The sequence below is a fragment of the Scardinius erythrophthalmus genome (assembly GCF_964197995.2).
Source record: "Scardinius erythrophthalmus genome assembly, chromosome: 2".
NCBI classification, from domain to species: Eukaryota; Metazoa; Chordata; class Actinopteri; order Cypriniformes; family Leuciscidae; genus Scardinius; species Scardinius erythrophthalmus.
The window spans coordinates 46,396,734-46,418,018 of NC_138222.1; the positions used below are offsets into that span (position 1 = coordinate 46,396,734).

The 21,285-nt window shown below is 39.0% G+C and overlaps 2 protein-coding genes across 5 annotated transcripts in view; one reads left to right on the forward strand and one right to left on the reverse strand.

The window, feature by feature from the left end:
* Positions 1 to 27: 27 nt before the first annotated feature.
* LOC308679814 (uncharacterized protein) lies at positions 28 to 2,577 on the forward strand. Of its 2 annotated transcripts, XM_081347557.1 has the most exons (6): positions 28 to 579; positions 722 to 792; positions 1,536 to 1,718; positions 1,800 to 1,861; positions 1,982 to 2,122; positions 2,448 to 2,577. In XM_081347557.1, exons 1-6 carry the CDS (start codon positions 416 to 418, stop codon positions 2,457 to 2,459), a joined length of 633 nt encoding a protein of 210 aa, XP_081203683.1. In that variant the 5' UTR covers positions 28 to 415; the 3' UTR covers positions 2,460 to 2,577. The 2 variants fall into 2 exon arrangements, with proteins under 2 accessions (XP_081203683.1, XP_081203682.1); XM_081347556.1 differs by lacking the exon at positions 2,448 to 2,577 and having other exon boundaries at positions 1,982 to 2,285.
* A 2,173-nt stretch (positions 2,578 to 4,750) lies between these two features.
* tspan18a (tetraspanin 18a) overlaps positions 4,751 to 21,285 on the reverse strand; it is a 42,768-nt gene continuing 26,233 nt past the window's right edge. For all 3 annotated transcript variants that reach the window (XM_081359559.1, XM_081359558.1, XM_081359560.1), the window contains 7 exons: positions 11,790 to 11,885; positions 11,091 to 11,285; positions 10,486 to 10,560; positions 10,302 to 10,400; positions 10,054 to 10,215; positions 5,575 to 5,658; positions 4,751 to 5,351 (listed from right to left, as the gene is read on the reverse strand). In XM_081359559.1, coding sequence (XP_081215685.1) covers positions 5,304 to 5,351; positions 5,575 to 5,658; positions 10,054 to 10,215; positions 10,302 to 10,400; positions 10,486 to 10,560; positions 11,091 to 11,285; positions 11,790 to 11,852 — 726 coding nt within the window. In that variant the 5' untranslated portion in view covers positions 11,853 to 11,885 and the 3' untranslated portion in view covers positions 4,751 to 5,303. The remainder of the gene's footprint in view (positions 5,352 to 5,574; positions 5,659 to 10,053; positions 10,216 to 10,301; positions 10,401 to 10,485; positions 10,561 to 11,090; positions 11,286 to 11,789; positions 11,886 to 21,285) is intronic.

A 21,285-nucleotide genomic window follows, 5' to 3' on the forward strand; every position in this document is an offset into this window, starting at 1 on the left:
CCTCGTACCTTATGTGTCTAGATAGTCAGCTCACGCGTTTTTAGACACAACCATACACAAGAGCTAATCAGCTTATGGTTTCAGGCAGCCACCATTTTTTTCTTACGGCGTAAATAACTTTAAACGTTATTGTTGTGCATTGGTTTGAACATTAGGGCAAACATTTATATATGGCTGGTGTTTTTAGACAAGAAACAATCCTCTGGGTCCTGTTCTTCGACTGTGGTTTAACAAAGCCCGGATTAGTTTACATATCCCGGATTGAGCTGGCTCGATAGGCTATCTGAAATTGACTTTTTTCCGATTCTTCCAACATATCCATATCTCGGATTTAAGTATCTAGCTAATTTCAAGAGGACTCATTAAAGGTAACTGAGCGTTCGTGTGAAGATTGAACAGTTCCCTAACTAACATCATGGCCAAACAACAGCGTGCTGCATATTTCAGCCCGACTGAATTGCAACTTCTAATTGAAGGTTATAACGAAGTTAAACATTTAATAAAGACCAAAGGGAATACAATAGCGGCTGCAAAAGTCCGTCAGGATGCGTGGCGAAAAATATCTGTCAAATTAAATGCGTAAGTATATTCTACATGTAATCAGACTGGGAGAGTTCATTATGCAGTAAACATGACGCATGTGCTACACTACAGCTTGTGTATGAATCAAATGTGTCTAAGCTCAGCTGCTTTCTCTGTCACGCCCACATTTCAATTGTAGATCCAACCCTATGGGACCTAGACGAACGTGGCAGCAAGTGAAGACGAAATACAAGAACATCGTTCAAAGTGGTAGGTCGTAGGTTTTTCAATTTTGGTGATGCCAGCCCACGGGCCATGTTAATATGATAATCCCCTTTGTTAGGGCCCCCCTTCCTTTCTATAAAGGCCCATCTATAGCCTACTGTGTGTGGAAAAATAAGAATAATATTATAAATACAACATGTTATTTGCTATAACTTGCTTTCACAATGTACTCAAATATTATCTGGATAAGTCAGCACAGGCCTATCTCTTTTTTTTCTCTCATTACTATTTGAGTAATGTCAGGTGTATAAACCTGAAGTACAAATATGAAGAGAAACACTTTTTCAAAGATATCCATTGCACTATGATATAATTATAATATAATAAATATTTTCCCACACAGCTTTACAGATAATAAGGTCTTAAAACCCCACATGGGTTGCAAAAGGTGAGGAGAAACTCTCACAAACTACTCTTGAAAGCATGTGCAGTACAACACAGATTTGTTGATTACATTTCTGTGTTTAAAAACTATAGCTTTCAATATAAATCTATAAATAAAGATACATCTTATTATCTTTACTCAGTCTTTAGAAAGCGGATTGAAATTGTAACCAAACCTTTATATTGTACATGTTTTACACTTTTTCCCCTGTGACAGTTTCTGCAGACCCCTAGCACCCCCTTGTGGCCCGGGCCCAGTTTGAAAACCCCTGGTCTATATAAAATACTCAATGTGTTTTGAAGTGTTTTTGAATTGAATAACTTCAAAGATGCAAATAATTTAGCTAACAAGAGAAGGGCTGCCCTAAAGACGATGGGACTACTTCCAGTCCCAACAAAAGAGGAGTACATAGATGAGGAGGAGCTGGCCCCTGAGAACGATGTGGAGGGTCCTATCATAGAGCACATAGTTGGCGGCTGCTGCTCTGACCCAGGAGATGTGGCTGGCTGCAGCAGTTATGTCAAAGGTATCCGCACCTCTGTCTTTCTTTGTCTCTTTAAATCAATACTGCAGTTAAATATACATCATTCATATCACATCATTTCAGTGACTGAACATGGATTGAACCTCCTTCCGCCACCTATATTATCAGATGATGAACTGGACTCTGTAAGTTTGCAGCTCTTTTTTTTTAATGGGATGTCAATTATCATAGTATTAAATAAATAATATTTTTAATGCTCAAGTTTTAAAGTTTTAAGTTTTAATGCTCACTTTTTTTTTTTTAAGGAACCTTTGGAAGATGTTAAGACCCTGTACAAAAAGTATCTCCAAGTCGAGATCTACAACAGAAAGCAAGAAATGGCATACAGAGCCTTAAAAATGCGCAAAGTGGAGAAGGAAATACAGTTGTTGGACAGAAAGTTGGATGTAAGTGATATTGTCAGAATAAAAGGAAAAGTGTACCTTAAGACCCACTAAAATATGTGTTCAGACATTTTTATTAGTTTAGTCAGTAAATGATGGACAAAATATTTGTTTTCTGTGCAATTTTAAAGTGTAAACTAAAAATGTAAAATGCAAAATTTTTTTTAACATTTATATGTGTGTGTGTGTGTTATTTCAAAGTTGAAAGTGGGCTGAATAGGTGTACTTATCTGAATATTTATTATTTTTATTATTATTATTTTATTTTTTTGTGTGTGTGTGTTTGAAACTACAGTGTAGGCTAAATCTGCTTTTTTTCTCATTACAGGATGGTCTTTGATATGCATCAATAAAGCATTTTTATATAAGTCTACTGTTTTCCTACATTTAAAAATTCATAAGCCACAGAATTTATGCGTAGCAAGAACGCTATTAAATGGAGGTGCTTGTCAAGGTGCAAGGTATAGTGACATTAGAAAAGGCTGACATTCATAGCATCTGTCACCAGTCTGAATCACAATGGGTTGGTGTTTTCACCTTGCTTAAATTTGACATAAAGCTGACTCCATGATGGATATAATGGAGTTGACCCTAGCACATTTGAACTCAACAATACAGACGTGTACTATCCAAACTTAAAGGTGCAGTGTGTAAATTTTAGCGGCATCTAGTGGTGAGGTTTGCACCCAACAGAAGTTCCGGTGGCCGACAGGAGATGTCGTCGTCGTCAGAGTAGCCAGTTAAGCAATGAGGCTCTTTACAAAGATACATTAAGAAATTGTGTTTACTTTATTATTCAGTAAAACAATATGTTATTGCGAATATTATTGTTACTTGTTCATCATTGTGTCAGTGTTTTATTCACTGACTTTAGCTCGCTGCTTTGCATGAAGAACAACATAGTAACGAAACGCTTTTGTCCATTTAGGGCTACTGTAGAAACATCTCGGCGCATTTCAATGTAAGGGGACCCGCGGGCGATATTTTTTTTTCCCCAGGATGGTAGGGGAAGACTCATGAATATTCATTAGGGAAGTCATCCCTGATTGGTCTGATGACCTACCCCTAACCCCACCCCTAAACCTACCCGCCACTGGGGGTCTGATGACCTACCCCTAACCCCGCCCTAAACCTACCCGTCACTGGGGTTAAGACCAATCAGGGATGACTACCCTAATGAATATTCATGAGTCTTCCCCTACCATCCTGGGAAAAAAAATATCGCGACCCGCGGTGTATGTAGATAGAAATGGCTCATTCTAAGGTAATAAAAACATAACGATTCATTAAGTAAGGTCTTTATACACCACTGAAAACATAATTATGTATATTATATTGCATTTCTGTCTACATGTCCTCCTAAATATTACACAATGCACCTTTAAATGGTTGTAATTCAAGAATGCTTTGGAATATAGACCTATGTTTGGTCTTGTTTTAAAGAAGCCACTCAGCAGATAAAATCAAAGTTGTGTTCCAAATTTGAAGTTGATATCACAAAAATTGAAGTTCTTTGAAATTTTAAGTACCGTTTCAATGTTAACACAACCTCCTCAATTTCAAAATGGTTTTCACAGAATTTTAAGTTTGTAAGCTTTTGAATGATACCTAATTCATGATGATTACCAAAATATGTGATGTGAAAAAAAGGCAATAAAAAAAAGCCAAGCATCCCGCTAGAAGGACGGTGACAGTTAAGGGTTTACACATTTAAAAGTGCTAAGGGATAGTTCACCCAAAAATGAATTAATCCTTATGTTGTTCCAAACCTGTATGAGTTTCTTTCTTCTGAACATGAAAGAAGATATTTTGAAGAATGTTGGTAACCAGACAGTTGACGGCAGCCATTGACTTCCATAGTATTTTTTTTCCCTATATGGAAGTCAATGGCTACTGTTGACTTATACACTTTTAATAGTGCTGTTCTCGGACATCTTATTTATTATTTAAGTCATATGTAACAATGCTTGCTAAGCATTAAGCAAGCAAACAAACAAAATTAAACCTAGGCAGTTAGCATTCAGAAAATAATTATAATGTTTAGCACTTGGAAAATAAAAACTCATTCTGGCAGCAAATCTAATGACAAGCATGGGAAAATGCAAAAAAATAAATAATAATAGCTGTCAAGTCCCAAGGAATCAGACCTGTTCATCCTTCCATACATCTTATTTAATTCAAGAATCAGTGATTTGTCCAACATTTACTGTTATTTCAGAGAACGTGCATTTTAGGCTTCTTTACCTGCTTGTGTGTGTCTCTTGCCGTCGCAAGAGTCTTGAGAATCACTGCCAAGGCTATTTATCTTGAATAGCAGATTGTAATTATTTTTTCTTCTTCTTCGAACTGTAAACCAGTTGGTTTTAAAATTCAGCTTCCTAGATAATATTTTCATTTTCTTTATGCAATATTTATGCTCGAGTTACACTTGAATCGTACATGTCCATTCCCTGTCTATAGACATACTCCTTAAAACCATGTTCGGGTCATGTAGTATTTAGTATGTGCTTCAAAATGAATGTACTGAAAGCTTTCATCTAGAATGGTTAAATTAGCTATTGGAAAAGCCAGATTCAACTCATGATGGGAAACATGCAAACATACTCTCCAGATGTTCTTTTTTTCTTTTTTAATATCATTCAATGTGTACAATAGATAAAACACAAATACACCACAGTTTTGCTAAAATGACATAAAATATTCATGACTATAACTCACAAAACATTATTTTATAGAAGCTGCTGGCCTCTCTGATTTTTTTACAGAAACACAAGCACACACACAAACCCAACTTTTCTGTTTCACAGACACACTTCCATTCACACGGTGTAGGGTTTGGCTCTGGATCAGTGATGAACAATCTACTGTAGATAAGAGGTAAAACATCTTAGTAGGAATCAGTATTTTGTCATCTATAAATATTCCACCAAATATCAGTGCATCCCTCCATACCACCTTTAATGTACGAATTACTTTTTTACGTTTTCACAAACAAGTACCTCAAAGTCCCAGCTGTGAAGTACGATACATTTTTGGCAATTCTCAAATATTCCAACATAATTCGTTACATAACAACACAGAGATGGCAAATATATAAGCGTTTTCTTCTTTTTCTTATTTAAAAATTGTTGTCCATGTCATGCCATGTTCTTCCTCCTCAAAATGTCCTTAATGAGTGTGAAAATTACTGGATTCCTCTAAACAAACACATAGCAAACACCATGGCAAAGAGCTGATGAAAGAGAAAGAAAAACAAATAAAATTAGTAAAGAGTTCTCTAAAAAATAAGGTTTTAAAAATATTCTACATTGAACAACATTTCATGGCGAAGCTACTCATACTCTCTCCACTAGGTGGCGATCACAACTCAGTTCTTTTTTGCCAAAACATACAAGTGTAAATTGATCACATCATACTTTTGACTTTCATTATAAAAATAAAAACCATAACCTTACTTCAATAGTCAGCACCACAATAGCAAGGGCTCCAGCCATATAGATGTATGTCTCAAAATAGTCCACCACTGCTGAATAACAGCCCTGTTTGAAAGAAGTGTGAATTTCAATATGAGAAAACAAAAGGTTGCTGCTTCAATGGATATTGAATTTCTCATTTTTTCATCACTCATAGTGTTGTCACTCTAAATGGTTAGAATCAATATATCTATATTGGTAGAAGAGTAGCTACACATGACTTTATATGTCATATTGTCATATATAATGAATTCACATTCATTTTGAGAGCTATTATGCAGACGGTTATATCAACCTAATTTTTCAACAAGAAGTAAGGTGTTTTCTGTGAATGTGCGAGACATCCAATTTATTAGCTACTATAGGGAACTAACAAGAAGAATATATCAAAGTGCAGTAAACTGTTTGCTCTATAAACCAGCGTGTTTACAATTAAGACAATATCGAGCACAGCATAACGAGCTGTTTAGTACACCTAAAAATAACTGGAAGCGAATGACACCGGAAGCCAGACACATTCAAATTACAGGTAACACTTTAGAATACTGTTCCTTCATTAATGTATAACTACACAGGAACAAATGAGTAATGCACTATCCCTGCCAATCCGTCTCTACAGCATGACTTCACCATCCAGCTAGATTCATCATCAATGACCCCATCAAGGTCGGTCAGAAATCTTGGAGTAACGTTTGATGACCAGCTGACCTTCACAGATCACATTTCAAAGACAGCTTGATCATGCAGGTTTGCACTGCACAACATCAGGAAGATCAGGCCTTTCCTAACTGAGCATGCAACACAACTTCTCGTCCAGGCCCTGGTCATTTCTAGGCTTGATTACTGCAATGCTCTTCTGGCCGGACTTCCAGCATGTGCAACTAAACCTCTACAAATGATCCAGAATGCTGCAGCTCGTCTTGTCTTCAACGAGCCCAAGAGGGCCCACGTCACTCCTCTGTTCATTTCTCTGCACTGGCTACCTCTCGCTGCTCGCATCAAGTTCAAGGTATTGACGCTTGCTTACAGATCTATCACAGGGTCAGCTCCCTCCTACGAGCCTACATCCCTACCAGAAGCCTACGATCGGTCAAAGAGCGACGTCTCGTGGTTCCATCACAGAAAGCCACAAAATCACTTTCCAGAACATTCTCATTCACAGTTCCATGCTGGTGGAACGCTCTCCCCACCCTCATCCGGAATGCAGAATCCCTGACAACATTCAAGAAACAGCTGAAAACCCATCTCTTCCGTGAGCACTCACTTATCGGGCTTATGCTACTCTGAATAATGCCTGAACTTCGTATCTTGAGCACTTCTTGCATTGTTGTTGTTTTTGCCTCTTCATGATGACTCGCTTAATTAAGTCCTAATTTGTAAGTCGCTTTGGATAAAAGCGTCTGCTAAATGACTAAATGTAAATGTAACATTATAGTAACTACTATTAACTAACAAGAAACTCTGATTAACGATTTAGTAAGTAATAGCGCTCAGTCGAATGTGGTAGTTCACTATTAATCATTAACTACTATTTTTCATACCTCACTGAAGACTACTAAGAACTACTATATTCCGGTTGATAATTAATATTAATAATGCAATGTATAGTATAAGGTAATGGTAACCCATTAGTAGTGTATTGAAGTGTTACTACATCCTTCTAAAGGAACTAATAATTATTTGGATCAGTATTCTAAAGTGAAAAGCTTGATAACTACCTAATATTGACTCATAAGCTTTTGAGGTTTTTGTAAGGTTTTGGATAGTAATGACTCAAGTGTTACTACATCTTTCTAAAGGAACTAATAATAATTTGGATCAGTATTCTAAAGTGAAGATCATGTGAACACACAAGTAATGACTAAAGTATTACCAAATCCATCGAAAAGAATTACTATTCAAAATCTTACAAAAATCTCAAAAGCTTACAATGACTTCAGTCAATATTAGGTAGTTGTTTTTCACTTTAGAACACTGATCCAAATTATTATTGGTTCTTTTAAAAGGATGTAGTAACACTTGATTCATTACTAATGGGTTACCGTTACCTTATATTATACATTGCATTATTAATATTAATGATCAGCCTGAATAGTTCTTAGTAGTCTTCAGTGTCTTAGAAGTCTTAGTCTTAGAAGGATGTAGTAACACTTGATTCCTTACTAGTGGGTTACTGTTACCTTTTATTATACCTTAAATTATGCATTATTCATGTTAATTATTAACCTGTATATATAGTAGTTCTCTGGTGAGGTCTGAAAAAAAATAGTGGTTACTGATTAGCTAATAGTGAACTACCACATTCAACTGAGCGCAATTGCTTATTTCTTGTAAGTTAATAATCAGGCCCGGAGTGGGTAATCGGGAGAATCGGGAGTATTCCCGGTGGGCCGCTTCACTTTTGGGCCGGTCGAGGAATTTTTTTTTTTTTTTTACATTTCAATGTCACATTAGTTACATTAGGATACACACGTTCCGCATTCTGCCACCACAGCGCGCAACTCAGCATGGGTTGTACCATGTGAGGGAGTTCTCCCCTCCCCTCCTATAGAAATGGTTGGGTCCATAGCCCGTCTTTTCAAAACGTTTTCTCAGGGAGGCTACCGCGGCTCCGCCGGCGCCTACTGATAGCTGGGCCGGTGTCGTGCCGAAAAGTGATGGTCCGCCGAAAATTGATTGCGCCCAGTCTCCTAACGTCTACAGCTGGATTAAACATACATAACGTGCAAATAAATAACCATCAGTTTATCTCCGTGGTAATAGCAAAGGTATGTCTGTGTGATACTTTAACGTTTCTTTTAACATAATAATAACAATTGTGGCCAAATAAGCGTTTGCAGTTTATAGCTTAATCAGGTATGACATTTACATTATAGGAAATAATAGAAGCCTGTTGTTGCCGATGGAATACGTGTTTGTATTTGGAAAACGGACTGTAGCCTATAATAACATGACTTAACATACCGCTAAGCTATATATAAAATAAAGACATGATCTCTTTTGCAAATATCCGTATGACTCTGCATTATTTTACCTGCTGTGTACCAACCAATCCAGCCCTTTTTACCTGTTAAAATACCTTCAAATGTCGAAAACAACCCATAAAATACAGTATTCTACTTATAACAAAATGATTGAAGCCTCTACTTATTGCAATAAATAATGCAATCAATTTTCGGCAGACCATCACTTTTCGGCCGTAACGGTACGCGTCAGGGAGGATGGATGGGAGGAAGAGGCCAGGAGGTAGGCTATGGAAGCTTTGTTTCCGCCACAGAATAAAACATTTGAAAAGATAATTGCGACTTTTTATCTCGAGTTTACATCTCGCAATTCTGATTTTTTTTCTCAGAATTGCGAGATATAAAGTCAGAATTGCCTGAAATAAAGTCGCAATTGCGTGTTAAAAAGTCAGAATTGTGAGATATAAAGTCAGAATTGCCTGAAATAAAGTTGCAATTGCGTGTTATAAATAATTGTGAGATATAGAGTCAGAATTGCGTGATATAAAGTCGCAATTGCTTCTTATAAAGTCAGAATTGCAAGATATAAAATCAGAACTGCCTGAAATAAAGTCGCAATTGCTTATAAAGTCAGAACTGCAAGATATAGAGTCAGAATTGTGTGATATAAAGTCATAAAACGTGTTATAAAGTCACAATTGCGAAATATAAAGTCAGAATTGTGTGATATAAAGTCACAATTGCTTATAAAGTCAGAACTGCCAGATATAGAGTCAGAATTGTGTGATATAAAATCATAAAACGTGTTATAAAGTCAGAATTGCAAATTATAAAGTCAGAATTGTGTGAAATAAAGTCGCAATTGCGTGTTATAAAGTCAGAATTGCGAAATATAAAGTCAGAATTGTGTGATATAAAGTAGCAATTGCGTGTTATAATGTCAGAATTGCGAAATATAAAGTCAGAATTGCGAAATATAAAGTCAGAATTGCGAAATATAACGTCAGAATTGTGTGAAAAAGTTGCAATTGCTTCTTATGCTTCTTATAAAGTCTAAGTGAATTATTATTTAACCTTTACATTATTTGTTAACCCATGGTATTAATACTAACTACACAATAGTACGAGCTGAACTGTTGCTTCATTTATCCAATTTTAAAAAAGTGCTAATTTGGAATTCCACCATGGAAAAAGTGGGCCGGTCTTGGGCCTGAAACTCCCGGGCTGAAAAGTGGCCCCACTCCGGCCCTGTTAATAATAGTTACTAGAATGTTAATAGTGCATAACTCATTTGTTCCAGTGTAGTTATTCATTAATGAAGGAACAGTATTCTAAAGTGTTACCAAATTACAAATGGCTGTGCCCGCTCTTACCTGAAAAATAAGGTGGATACCACGCCCCTTTTTCCTCCAATAAAAACATGTTTGGTTTTCTTCCTTCTAATCAACTGTAAACTACTTGATGCATGTATTTATTAATTTGTAAACTCATTGCTGACCTTGATCCGGATTGGCATAATTCCCTTGAGACAGTCCTCTTTGCTCATCATCAGATCGTTCCTCTGACAACAGACCTCTGGCACTAGTCTGCTGGGGTTCAGCCTTCTGAAGAGGCTCTGATCCTCAAAGTCTTCAGCACTGTTCACCCCACAGCAATCAAACTGCGGAGACACCAATAGTCAGTTAAACGTCCTGAATGCCATTATTGTGTAGTAGAGCTGGGCAGAGGTATTCAGTATTATTGTACTGTGGTCATAATGGCGTTCCATGTGGAGGTGAAGACATCAGTGCTATTGGTGCCTTGGTAATGTGTTTTCAGCTCCTTGGTGAAGTAATCTCTGGTGAGCTGTTGATCCAAGGATAGACAAGAGTAGTGAGAGCAGAGGTATATTACAGGTGGCTTGATGATATCCAGCTATAATAATACTCACATGCTCCCGGAATATGAACGCCAGAATGGCCACCGCCAGCTCTGCCAGGAATATGACGAGTATGAGCATGAAGAACTGTGGGAGAAAAACAGTAGTTCAGATGCCTAAATATGCAGCAAATACGTATTATTAAGTGTTGTACAAGAAGTTTTCCTGTTTATCAATGTATATTGTATAAAGCGCTATATAAATAAAGATTTGCTTTTTGATACTAAATAGAAATGCACAATATTAATATAATTCTGGCTGATACTGATAATCCAATTTTCATGTTATCACCGATATTAAAATGTTAATTATTTTGTCTAAATAAATTAAAAATAAAACACACACAAAAAAATAAACATTTAAAATGATACATGTGAATTTAAGCATCACAACAATAATCTAATGAACAGTATAAAAAAAACATTTAGTTGGATATTATTTAGTTGGTGTTACTAAATTTTTGTTAAAAGGTTAGCATTAGATGACAACAAAGGCAATCTAAAATGTACAATTGTGGGAAATGAGCATTAAACAATAAATATACAAAATTAACTGATACACATTGCATTTTGACCCATACCAATAAATTATATCTAGAAAGAAAGAAAAGCCCATACAAACAGTAGGAGACATTTATTTTCTCGTATGGCTCCGCAGCAGCCAAGAAATCCCAGTAGGAACAGCATCCCGCCCAAGATCAAAATTGCATAGACTCCAGTAAACAGAAGAGGGTTTGCTGCCACAATCTCCCGGAAACCTGTTGGATCCACCAGCACCCAGATTCCCACCCCTAGAAGGAATGCACCTCCAAGCTAAAGGAGGAGAAAAGGGCTTAGTGAAGACCCCTGCACAATATAAACACAAAATATGATTTTACGATACAGCTATATTGATGCTCAGCTTTTCTATGGAACTGCGCATTTTCCCACAGCACTAGTGTGGCAGTAGGAAGTTCATGAGGCTGCTAACAAAACACTTCTGAGAAACAAAGGAAGTGCAATGGGGTTCATGAACAAAACGAAGACAAGTTGGCGCAAGATCAATGCACTTTTTCATAACGTAACATTAATATTTGTTCAAAGTGGCAACTTGGATCATTCAGACTCTTTTGAATTACGTATTTTGTTAGGAAAGCTATCAGGAATCTGCACCTGCATATCATCAGACGTTGTTTTCTATAACAGATACTTCACACACTTCAATCCAAAGCATGATGTCACAGGCAAATCTTCTCAGCCTACAGTGAGCCTACAACAACAGCCTTTATAACTGAGAGGTCATGTGCCATTTAAGAGAAAGTAAAAGAGAGCACTCACAAAAATGAAGAAGTTGAAGATGAACATGAGGTACTTGATGCAACTTAGACAGTCCCCCTCCATACTTGTGCCTCTTGCTGAAGGTTCTCCCTGCCCCTGAAAAAACATCATGAGAAACAAAGAAAGCCATTACTGAAGACGCAAAAGTCACATGCTTCGTTTAAAGATGAGTCCATGAGTCAGCGTTGTTATAGTGACTGCTGGACTTTTGTGTTTTGAAGCTCATTCAGTGAGATCATTTCGTGAATTTGTCACTTAAATAATACATTGGCACTGACAAAACACACATTGACTGACATATTGTGTTCAGGCGTTCCAGATGAATAATGCTGCATTATGTCGTTCACAGAATGACTGGCATCTCCTGTAATCATATTCCTGGAAATGTAACACAAAGATGGATGGAAAACATTTTCTCAATAAAACATTTCACACCGACTGGTCATGCATGTCACAAGCTGACTTGACGTACGCGATGAGTTGTTCGCGAAAAGGAAATATGGAGGAGGAATACTGAAAACGGACAGCATGGCTTAAAAAAACACCATCAGGACTGCTGGAGCACATTTGTTCATCTTCACACCAGCCAGCTAAATAAACATGTCCTCTCAGCACTCCAGACCGCAAGCTGTGTGCCCCAAACCTTCTCCGAATTAATCTAAGCACTCTCAGCTCTTTTCTGCTGATATGCTCCAGGTGTTTTCAAATGGTGCTCCATCACCTGTGCTTCAATGATGCAAATTTCCCTTTGCTCCGCTACGAGACAATAGAGGGTGTACGCTGTACAAAAACACTATTAGAGGGTGCTAATGCAACATAATAAGAGGTCGAATTAGATTCTGGTTACCTGAAATTAATGATCATTTTTAGCCTTCCCTCCATTTATACTCAGTGTCCTGCTTTTCAGCTGTGTGATGATAAGGAATATTATGTTTGATGCTTTTTCTCCTTTTTTAGAGGAATAAGGTTGATGGTAAGTGCTCCCTCCGTGCAAAGCTAAAGTGTCCCTTGCAGTGCACTCTCTATAATTACAGGCCATTAGGGGAATTTAGGTTAATGATGGTACCGCTCTTCATTAGTGCACTGGGTCCGGAGCTCACCTCCCTCAGGTAGCTTTGATTGAGCTACTGCCTCAAAAACTGGCCCTTGGGATCAGGTGGAGCAGTAATGCGTATAATAACATAGGGACTCTCATATTTTCTGCTTGCTATGACCAGCCGGTCTCACGGCTAGCCTTCTGCAGCTGTGGTCCCTGTAAAAATAGCTCCGAACAGCTGGCCGATTTCACGGGAGCTGACGGTAGATGCCGTGGCAGCAAATAATTCCACCTCTCCTCTCACGGAACAGTTCTGGCATAATTCAATAATCCCTTCAGCCTGGTTTTCCCAAAGTAATTTCCTGTGCAACACTGCGAGTCAGTCAGGTGTTATAATTGGCAGAAGAGCCCCGCTAAACTCGGTTAACTTGAAGGTGGGTGAGCAATTTTATTTGTACCGGTATGTGTGTGTGGAAAGGTGAGTGGTTGGCCATATCAGTCTTCTTAGATTAAGACCACCAGCCTCAGAAGGTTAGAAGGCTCAGCCCACAAGTTTCAAGGCCATTACCACAGAGCCACAGCTGCCTTTTTCTCTAAGGTCTTTAAACCTAACCACAACAATCCAGACACTCCAATAATGGGCAAAAGGGTTATGTTACATGGACCCTGGTTAATTTTTTTGTCTCTTTACACTCTGGGCCAGATTTACTAAACTGGGCAAATTAACGTGAGAGCGCAATTCCACAAAAGCGCTGATGGGAGTGGAGAGTTAAATTAAAGAACACAGATGCAGCCGGATCATTTCCATAATGACAAATGCAATGAGCAGCGCATATTAGCGTCTGATTTAAGACATGTTTTTTTTGGGCGGTAAATAATGATGCAAATACCAGTAAATTGACTAGCGCAAACCTTAGAAAATCACCTTGCATGATTCATTTATATACTCTCCTCCCAAAGATTTTGCATCTGAAAAGGAAACTCCTACAAATGCATATGTAATAAGGTTGGCCGCAAAAATAAATGTCCACGCCTTTTCAATGCTAATTTTTCAATGCGTGTCTTTGGTAAATCCTGTCAGTTTTTTAACGCCAAAAGAGGGTTTGCGCTGGCACAAACTGTTAGTAAATCTGGCCCTATGTATGTATTCACTTTGGTCATCTGTGCTGCTTTGCTTAAACCTCCTCTGAAGGGCTCCAGGTGTCACATTCACCGTCTGTCTTCGTCTGTCTTCTCAGCACTACACTTCCCAGAATCCTCCAGCATCACCTTCACCTGCATATCGTCATCATCATCCTCAGCACCTGTGTTCACTCATCATCATCTCCTTCACCTGTTCTCTTGTCATTATCTTCTCTGTCTAAGTTCCCCTTCTCACCCATGTCTTTGCCGGTTATTGTTTGTGCACTAGCACACTGTTTCGGGTTGGTTTGGATTTTGCCTATGGAAATAAATATTGAGTATTTTGTATCTTCGTTTGACCTTCGTCTTCTTCATTCACCCGTTGACGTTACACCAGGGTCCGTTCAAAATGGTCACAGATTCTACACAACACATTTGCAACAATGATTTAGTCACCATTGACACCAGTCATTTTGTTAATATTCTGTAAGGTTGCACAATTAAAGGTAGGGTAGGCAATTTCGGAGAGGTTAGCAATAGCAAGCTAGTTTTGAAAGCATAAGATCCCACCCTCCCTTCAGAGCGCTCTCAAAAGCCACGCCTCCTCCAAAACATATGAATGCGCACAGCAGAGCAGAGTCTTGCAGAGCAGAGTCTTGCAAAGCACCATGAGAGACAGCCTTTAATTACACAAATGTCTCAAAGCACATAAGTTACAGAGCTCTGACTTGTACCACCTGACTGCTGCAAATTCATTTCGGCATTTATAGTGTTGCCATAGAAATGCATAATTCCGTGTCTGAGGACGTGAACAGCTCCGGGTAGAAAACGTCACGGGTTGCAATCTCTTAGGGCGCTTTCACACTAGCACTTTTGGTGCGCACCCGGGTTCGAATGACGTCAGAGTTCGGTTCGTTTGGATGATGTGAACGCTGTCTTCCGAAACACGGGTGCGCACCCGCGAACCGTACTCGAGTCCGCTTAAAAAGGTGGTCTGGGGGACGGTTCATGTGAACTCGGGTACGGTTCGCTGCTGATATGAACGCAATCGAACCAAACCGCGGAAGTGAACCGCTATTGTTGACGTATAATGTGTCTTCGGCGGACAACCCGCTGTCTTTGAAACGTTTTCTGAATTTTTGCGGCAGACAGACGCAAGTGTGTTTCTGTATGTCTATGTTGAAAACAAAACCAAAGGTTAAAAAAAAGAAGAAAAAATGTCAACCGAGCAAGTCTATCCATTTGGGCACCTTTTCATTCGCGGTTACCAAGCAACACCATTACGCCAGCTGCAGCCTGATGACGCAAGTGTACCACGGTAGAGAAGCGCGGTCGGCGGTTACAGCCGCGGACTCCGCGGATAAACCGCGGATCGGGCGGATGACGTGACGAAAAATATTATTTTAATTAAATTCGGGCGGGTGGCGGGATATTTTTTTAAAAAATCCAGAAACGCGTAACAAAACACAAAACAGATTTCCCAAACATTAGTTATTTGTCGTTATTTAAGAGTCCTCAGCCTTACTAAAATAATATGATAATGCAGTTTAAAAATAAACTTGTTTGTTTTATTGTCACAACAGAACAGAATATATTAAAGTTCTGATAAATATAATGTATAAAAATACAAAATTAAGATATGAAACTTAAAGTCCTTTGAACAAAAAAGTCAACTATTATTATTAATATTGACAGTAATAATTCAATTATGTAATAATGTGTGTGTGTGTGTGTGTGTGTGTGTGTGTGTGTGTGTGTGTGTGTGTGTGTGTGTGTGTGTGTGTGTGTGTGTGTGTGTGTGTGTGTGTGAAGAACTGATAAGATTGTAAATGTGTACCTCGAAATGCAATGTAAGTCGCTTTTGATAAAAGCGTCTGCCAAATGTCAATGTTATAAGCTACCTTATAATTACAATGTCAACTTGCTTATCCCTTTACCTGCGGTCTTTTAATTCTATCCATCTATTCTATTCCATCAACACTCGTAACATGGTTGAAGGGTGTTTCGTCCGCTTTTATTTTATTTTTTATATATTCATTTATCGGCCATTATAAATGCCGATACCGATAGTTTGGAAAATGCCTAATATCGGCCCGCCGATATATCGGTCGGGCTCTACTCTTAATTATGGTAGTTATGGTGTGAACGCAGCATAAGCTTGCTGTTTTGGTTCAGGAGGAACTGTAAAATTTGTTTGCGCCGCTGGGTTACTGTCTACGGGTGCGTCTCAATCAACTCCCTAGTTCAGTAGTCAGAGCACTGATCAGGGAGTCAGACATTTTAAGGTTCTCAATCACGAAATCCTACCAGTGTTCTGAAACGTTCACTCCCTAAAAAGTTCCACTATGCACTGTGAAAACCAGGGAGCTTCGAACGTCACAATTCATTCAAAGGTAAATTTACATGCAATCTAATAATCCGTTAATAAACGAATTGATAGTTCAGTGACAGTCTTGCAATGTTTTTTTCTGGATGCACCAACTTTTGTTCGGAATTATGTAATACACACGTTAACAAATACATGAATCAGATTACAATGTTTAGGGTACATACAGTATAAACAGAACTTTCAGAATATGAAATTCAATTGGATTCATTCAGATTGATGAAAATTAGTGAATGTAAACATAACTAATGAAATAGGTCATTGTCACCAGTAAGTTCAGTTTTTATGGACTTTTAGTTTGTCATTTATTGTTACCTGTTTCCTTTGTTCTAGTTTCCTGCCACCTATCAAATGACATGGAAGTTAATTTAATGAGCACACTGTGCATTTAAGTTCCAGTCTCAGTCTTGTGTTTTACACGCTGTTACGCTGACCATTCTCTTCAGTGGATTACTTGTTTCTGTTTTATTTAATAAATACTTAACGTTATTGAACTGATCTGTCTTCATCATCATTGGACCAGGTTGTGACAGTCATTTTCCGGGTTATATCCAGTTTGAAATTAATGGGGAACAGTTTCTTGTAATTAAAGATACATATTCACATCAAAATTTTGTTGTAATAAATGGTATTCAAAACAAAACATTACATTTAAAATATTACAAGTAAATATTATTGTTCATTTGCATAGTAAGGTCCAATTTTTTATTGTAAGAGCACCTTTGGGAGTAAAACTGGATACCTTCACGTTTTACTCCTAAATTGACATGTTGACATGCTGGAATTATTATCAACAGAAATGAACAGATAAAAGCAGAAATTATCAAACAAACCAGACTGATAATATACACTCACCTAAAGGATTAGTAGGAACACCATACTAACACTGTAACGATCACCAGCTGGAGTTGCCCTTGAGAGCCACCAGAGGGCACTCCACATAAGACTATCACTCTCAAACTACATTTCCCAGAACTCACTGCCTGGACTCATTATCACTTATCACATTCACCTGTACCTCATTCACTGATTGCATTCACCTTTGTCTTATCATCCTGTTAGTCTCAGTCTATATATACCTTGTTCATTCATTCACTCACCGCGAAGTCTTGTTAAAGGGGGGGTGAAATGCTATTTCATGCATACTGAGTTTTTTACACTGTTAAAGAGTTGGATTCCCATGCTAAACATGGACAAAGTTTCAAAAATTAAATTGTACGTTTGAAGGAGTATTTCTGTTCCAAAAATGCTCCTTCCGGTTTGTCACAAGTTTCGGAAAGTTTTTTTCGAGTATGGGCATGTGTGACGTCAGATGTAGCGGAATTTCCTTATACGGGTCCTAAGGGCACTTCTCCGGGAGGACGCGCGCGCACGCACACTCGTAGACCAGAGCGAGAGAGCGAAAGCAGTACCTCATCAAAGCGCTCTGCTCGGCTTTTGGGAAGTCAGTGTCACCAAAGAAGTGGGTTTTTGGTTGCCAGGGCAAGACAACCCTGCACAGATTCCCAAAGAACCCAGCGTTAAGGGAGCAGTGGATGGAGTTTGTTTTTTCAGAGCATCAACGGAGTTGTGCAAGACTGTTTGTTCCCTGCATTTCGACGATGCTTGTTTTATAAACAAAGCCCAGATCGACGGATTTGCAGATCGTCTAATGCTTAAGGATCGAGCAGTCGCAATGATAAAGGTTTGCGGTCGTGCGTTGGAACCGGACGGTGAGTAAAACTGCTTCTATTGTCTCTGTGTGTTGTTAGCTCGGCGCGTTAGCACAGCTAAGCTTCGCCCACACGGCCCGCCTCCAGCCGCTTGTTTTTTTTCCGGAAAGACTCGGTACAGCCTATCTTTCTTTAATAAATATAATAAAACTAAAGACTTTTTGGAGATATGAAGGGTGCAATACTACTCTATAGGTACTCAAGTTTAACAGGAGATTGAGTGAAAATGAGCATTTCACCCCTTCTTTTAGTGTTACACTGCATTTCTGAGCGTTTCCCTGGTTTTCTTGTTTCTTGGTTTTTTGATATCCTGCCCTGTTCCCTGGATTACTCTCTTGCCTCTGGTCCCTGCCTGCCTGCTTGTTTGTTTGTTTGTTTGTTTGTTTGTTTGTTTGTTTTGTTTCTTTGTTTTGACTGCCTGCCTGTGTATGACCCTAGCCTGTACATTGGATTACGCCTCTGGATTGCCCAAGCCAATAAAGCTGCATTTCGATCTAACCTTCGTGTCTCGGAGCGGTTCGTGACAAATACTGTGTTTGACCCCCTTTCGCCTTCAGAACTGCCTTAATTCTATGTGGCATTGATTCAACAAGGTGCTGAAAGCATTCTTTAGAAATGTTGGCCCATATTGATAGGATAGCATCTTGCAGTTGATGGAGATTTGTGGGATGCACATCCAGGGCACGAAGCTCCCGTTCCACCACATCCCAAAGATGCTCTATTGGGTTGAGATCTGGTGACTGTGGGGGCCATTTTAGTACAGTGAACTCATTGTCATGTTCAAGAAACCAATTTGAAATGATTCGAGCTTTGTGACATGGTGCATTATCCTGCTGGAAGTAGCCATCAGAGGATGGGTACATGGTGGTCATAAAGGGATGGACATGGTCAGAAACAATGCTCAGGTAGGCCGTGGCATTTAAACAATGCCCAATTGGCACTAAGGGGCCTTAAGTGTGCCAAGAAAACATCCCCCACACCATTACACCACCACCACCAGCCTGCACAGTGGTAACAAGGCATGATGGATCCATGTTCTCATTCTGTTTACGCCAAATTCTGACTCTACCATCTGAATGTCTCAACAGAAATCGAGACTCATCAGACCAGGCAACATTTTTCCAGTCTTCAACTGTCCAATTTTGGTGAGCTCGTGCAAATTGTAGCCTCTTTTTCCTATTTGTAGTGGAGATGAGTGGTACCCCGTGGGGTCTTCTGCTGTTTTAGCCCATCCGCCTTAAGGTTGTGCGTGTTGTGGCTTCACAAATGCTTTGCTGCATACCTCGGTTGTAACGAGTGGTTATTTCAGTCAAAGTTGCTCTTCTATCAGCTTGAATCAGTCGGCCCATTCTCCTTTGTGGTTGTGCGTGAAAATCCCAGTAACTGAGCAGATTGTGAAATACTCAGACCGGCCCGTCTGGCACCAACAACCATGCCACGCTCAAAATTGCTTAAATCACCTTTCTTTCCTATTCTGACATTCAGTTTGGAGTTCAGGAGATTGTCTTGACCAGGACCACACCCCTAAATGCATTGAAGCAACTGCCATGTGATTGGTTGATTAGATAATTGCATTAATGAGAAATTGAACAGGTGTTCCTAATAATCCTTTAGGTGAGTGTATATATATATGTATATATATGGTACAAATAAAACAAGAATCACTACATAATCACTACATAAAAAAGGAACTAAAGAGCTTCTTAAATAAAAAAGTCATTTCTCTTCTGTTCAGTTAAAAGTCAAATATCAACATATCAAATTTCACGGTCTTGGGTTGTTTTTTGCTAGCCTGGCTCCGCCCTCCTACGTACTTCCGCTCAATTTCATTTTCCTTCAGTACTACGTCTGGGACTGCTGTATATTCTTAGGTTTCCAGAAACAAATTTTTTGTAGGACCAATCAGCGAATAGAGGGAGTGGCTGAGAACGATGACGTTGATGTGATCAGACACATGACTAGCGTCGGCCAATAGTGAGCCTACGCGTGACGTACAACACACAGACGCGCTGCTTTATCAAGACTCGAGGAACAGAGAGAAGGAAATGAATAGAGGAATAAAGTTGTTTTTTTTTTGTTTGTTTTTGCGCACAAAAAGTATTCTCGTCGCTTTATAAACTTTATAAAAGACAGACATCTTATTCTAAACATAATCCTCTGATCATTCGGACGACCACACGTTAGCGATTGGCTATGGCAGATCCTGAGTGACTCTGGGCAGATCCAATAGTTTTGAACTTTAACAGAGAACCCGCCTTCAAGGAAGTAAACGTTTCTCAATGGAGCGAGGCCAGACTCTCTGTACAAATGAAATGTACGAGAGTCTGGTAAAACCAGGCTAGTTTTTTGCTCACAGAACTCATAATCTGATCAATTTTCTTAATGCAAAGGGACCTCTTGAACTGTAGAGGAGAAAACACTGCACTGTTAGAGCAGTAGAAGAAAGTTAATGACCGAGGAGATAGTGGAGCAGGATTGAGCTATGATTTCTGCATCCAGCTAGAAGAGAACCAATCACACACTGCCTCTGCCTCTAGATAAATCAACCTGTCACAGCTGCCTGGAAGAATCGTAGAATACACATTGAGTATTTTCACAGAGTACGTTGCCCTCATCCATCACAAGACAGCCTCCAACTGGGAGGTACAGCTCAGATTCAGACAGGATGGAGGATCTTCTTCATCCACTCCTCACACTGCAAGTAAACACTCGTTACAAGCTCAATGACGTGAGGACATTGCTCTTCAAACCATCAGTGCATGTTTGTCTCAGCTGACCTATGAGATCCAGCTTTGGTGTAAGATCTTCCCATCTGGTTGGTTTCTTCTGGTTGCGAAGTACAAACTGCTTAACAAATAATAGCATTTGGAAAAGATGTTTCTGATTGATGGATTTTCATGTTTTCTAACTAAAAACGGTGACGACTCTATTTTGGTAAAGGATGTCACACCTAGCCACCACACCTACTGACTGCTTTTGGTGAAGTGTTGCTGTCTTTTGTCAGAGGTCTGTCACACTCACCGATTAAAAATGGAAGAAGGGTGTCAGACTAAATGCCTGCCTCTGACATTTCTCTCCGATTCCCTGTCGCAAATTGCAACGCCCCTTTTGGCAGCAAATCAATCTGAATCTCAGTGAAAGATTCCACATGAACAAAGTATTGCCTGAATTCAGATGCAACGGTGTAAATGTTTACTGGCAGCTTCAGTGAGAATAAATAAATATGGGCTGTTCTGGCAC

Bases quoted from the DNA above. Each gene is read 5' to 3' on its own strand.
- LOC308679814 (XM_081347556.1), top strand. From the start codon at position 416: ATGGCCAAACAACAGCGTGCTGCATATTTCAGCCCGACTGAATTGCAA. The intron at 1,719-1,799 runs GTATCCGCACCT...ACATCATTTCAG, and splicing joins CTGCAGCAGTTATGTCAAAG to TGACTGAACATGGATTGAAC. The intron at 1,862-1,981 runs GTAAGTTTGCAG...TTTTTTTTTAAG, and splicing joins CAGATGATGAACTGGACTCT to GAACCTTTGGAAGATGTTAA.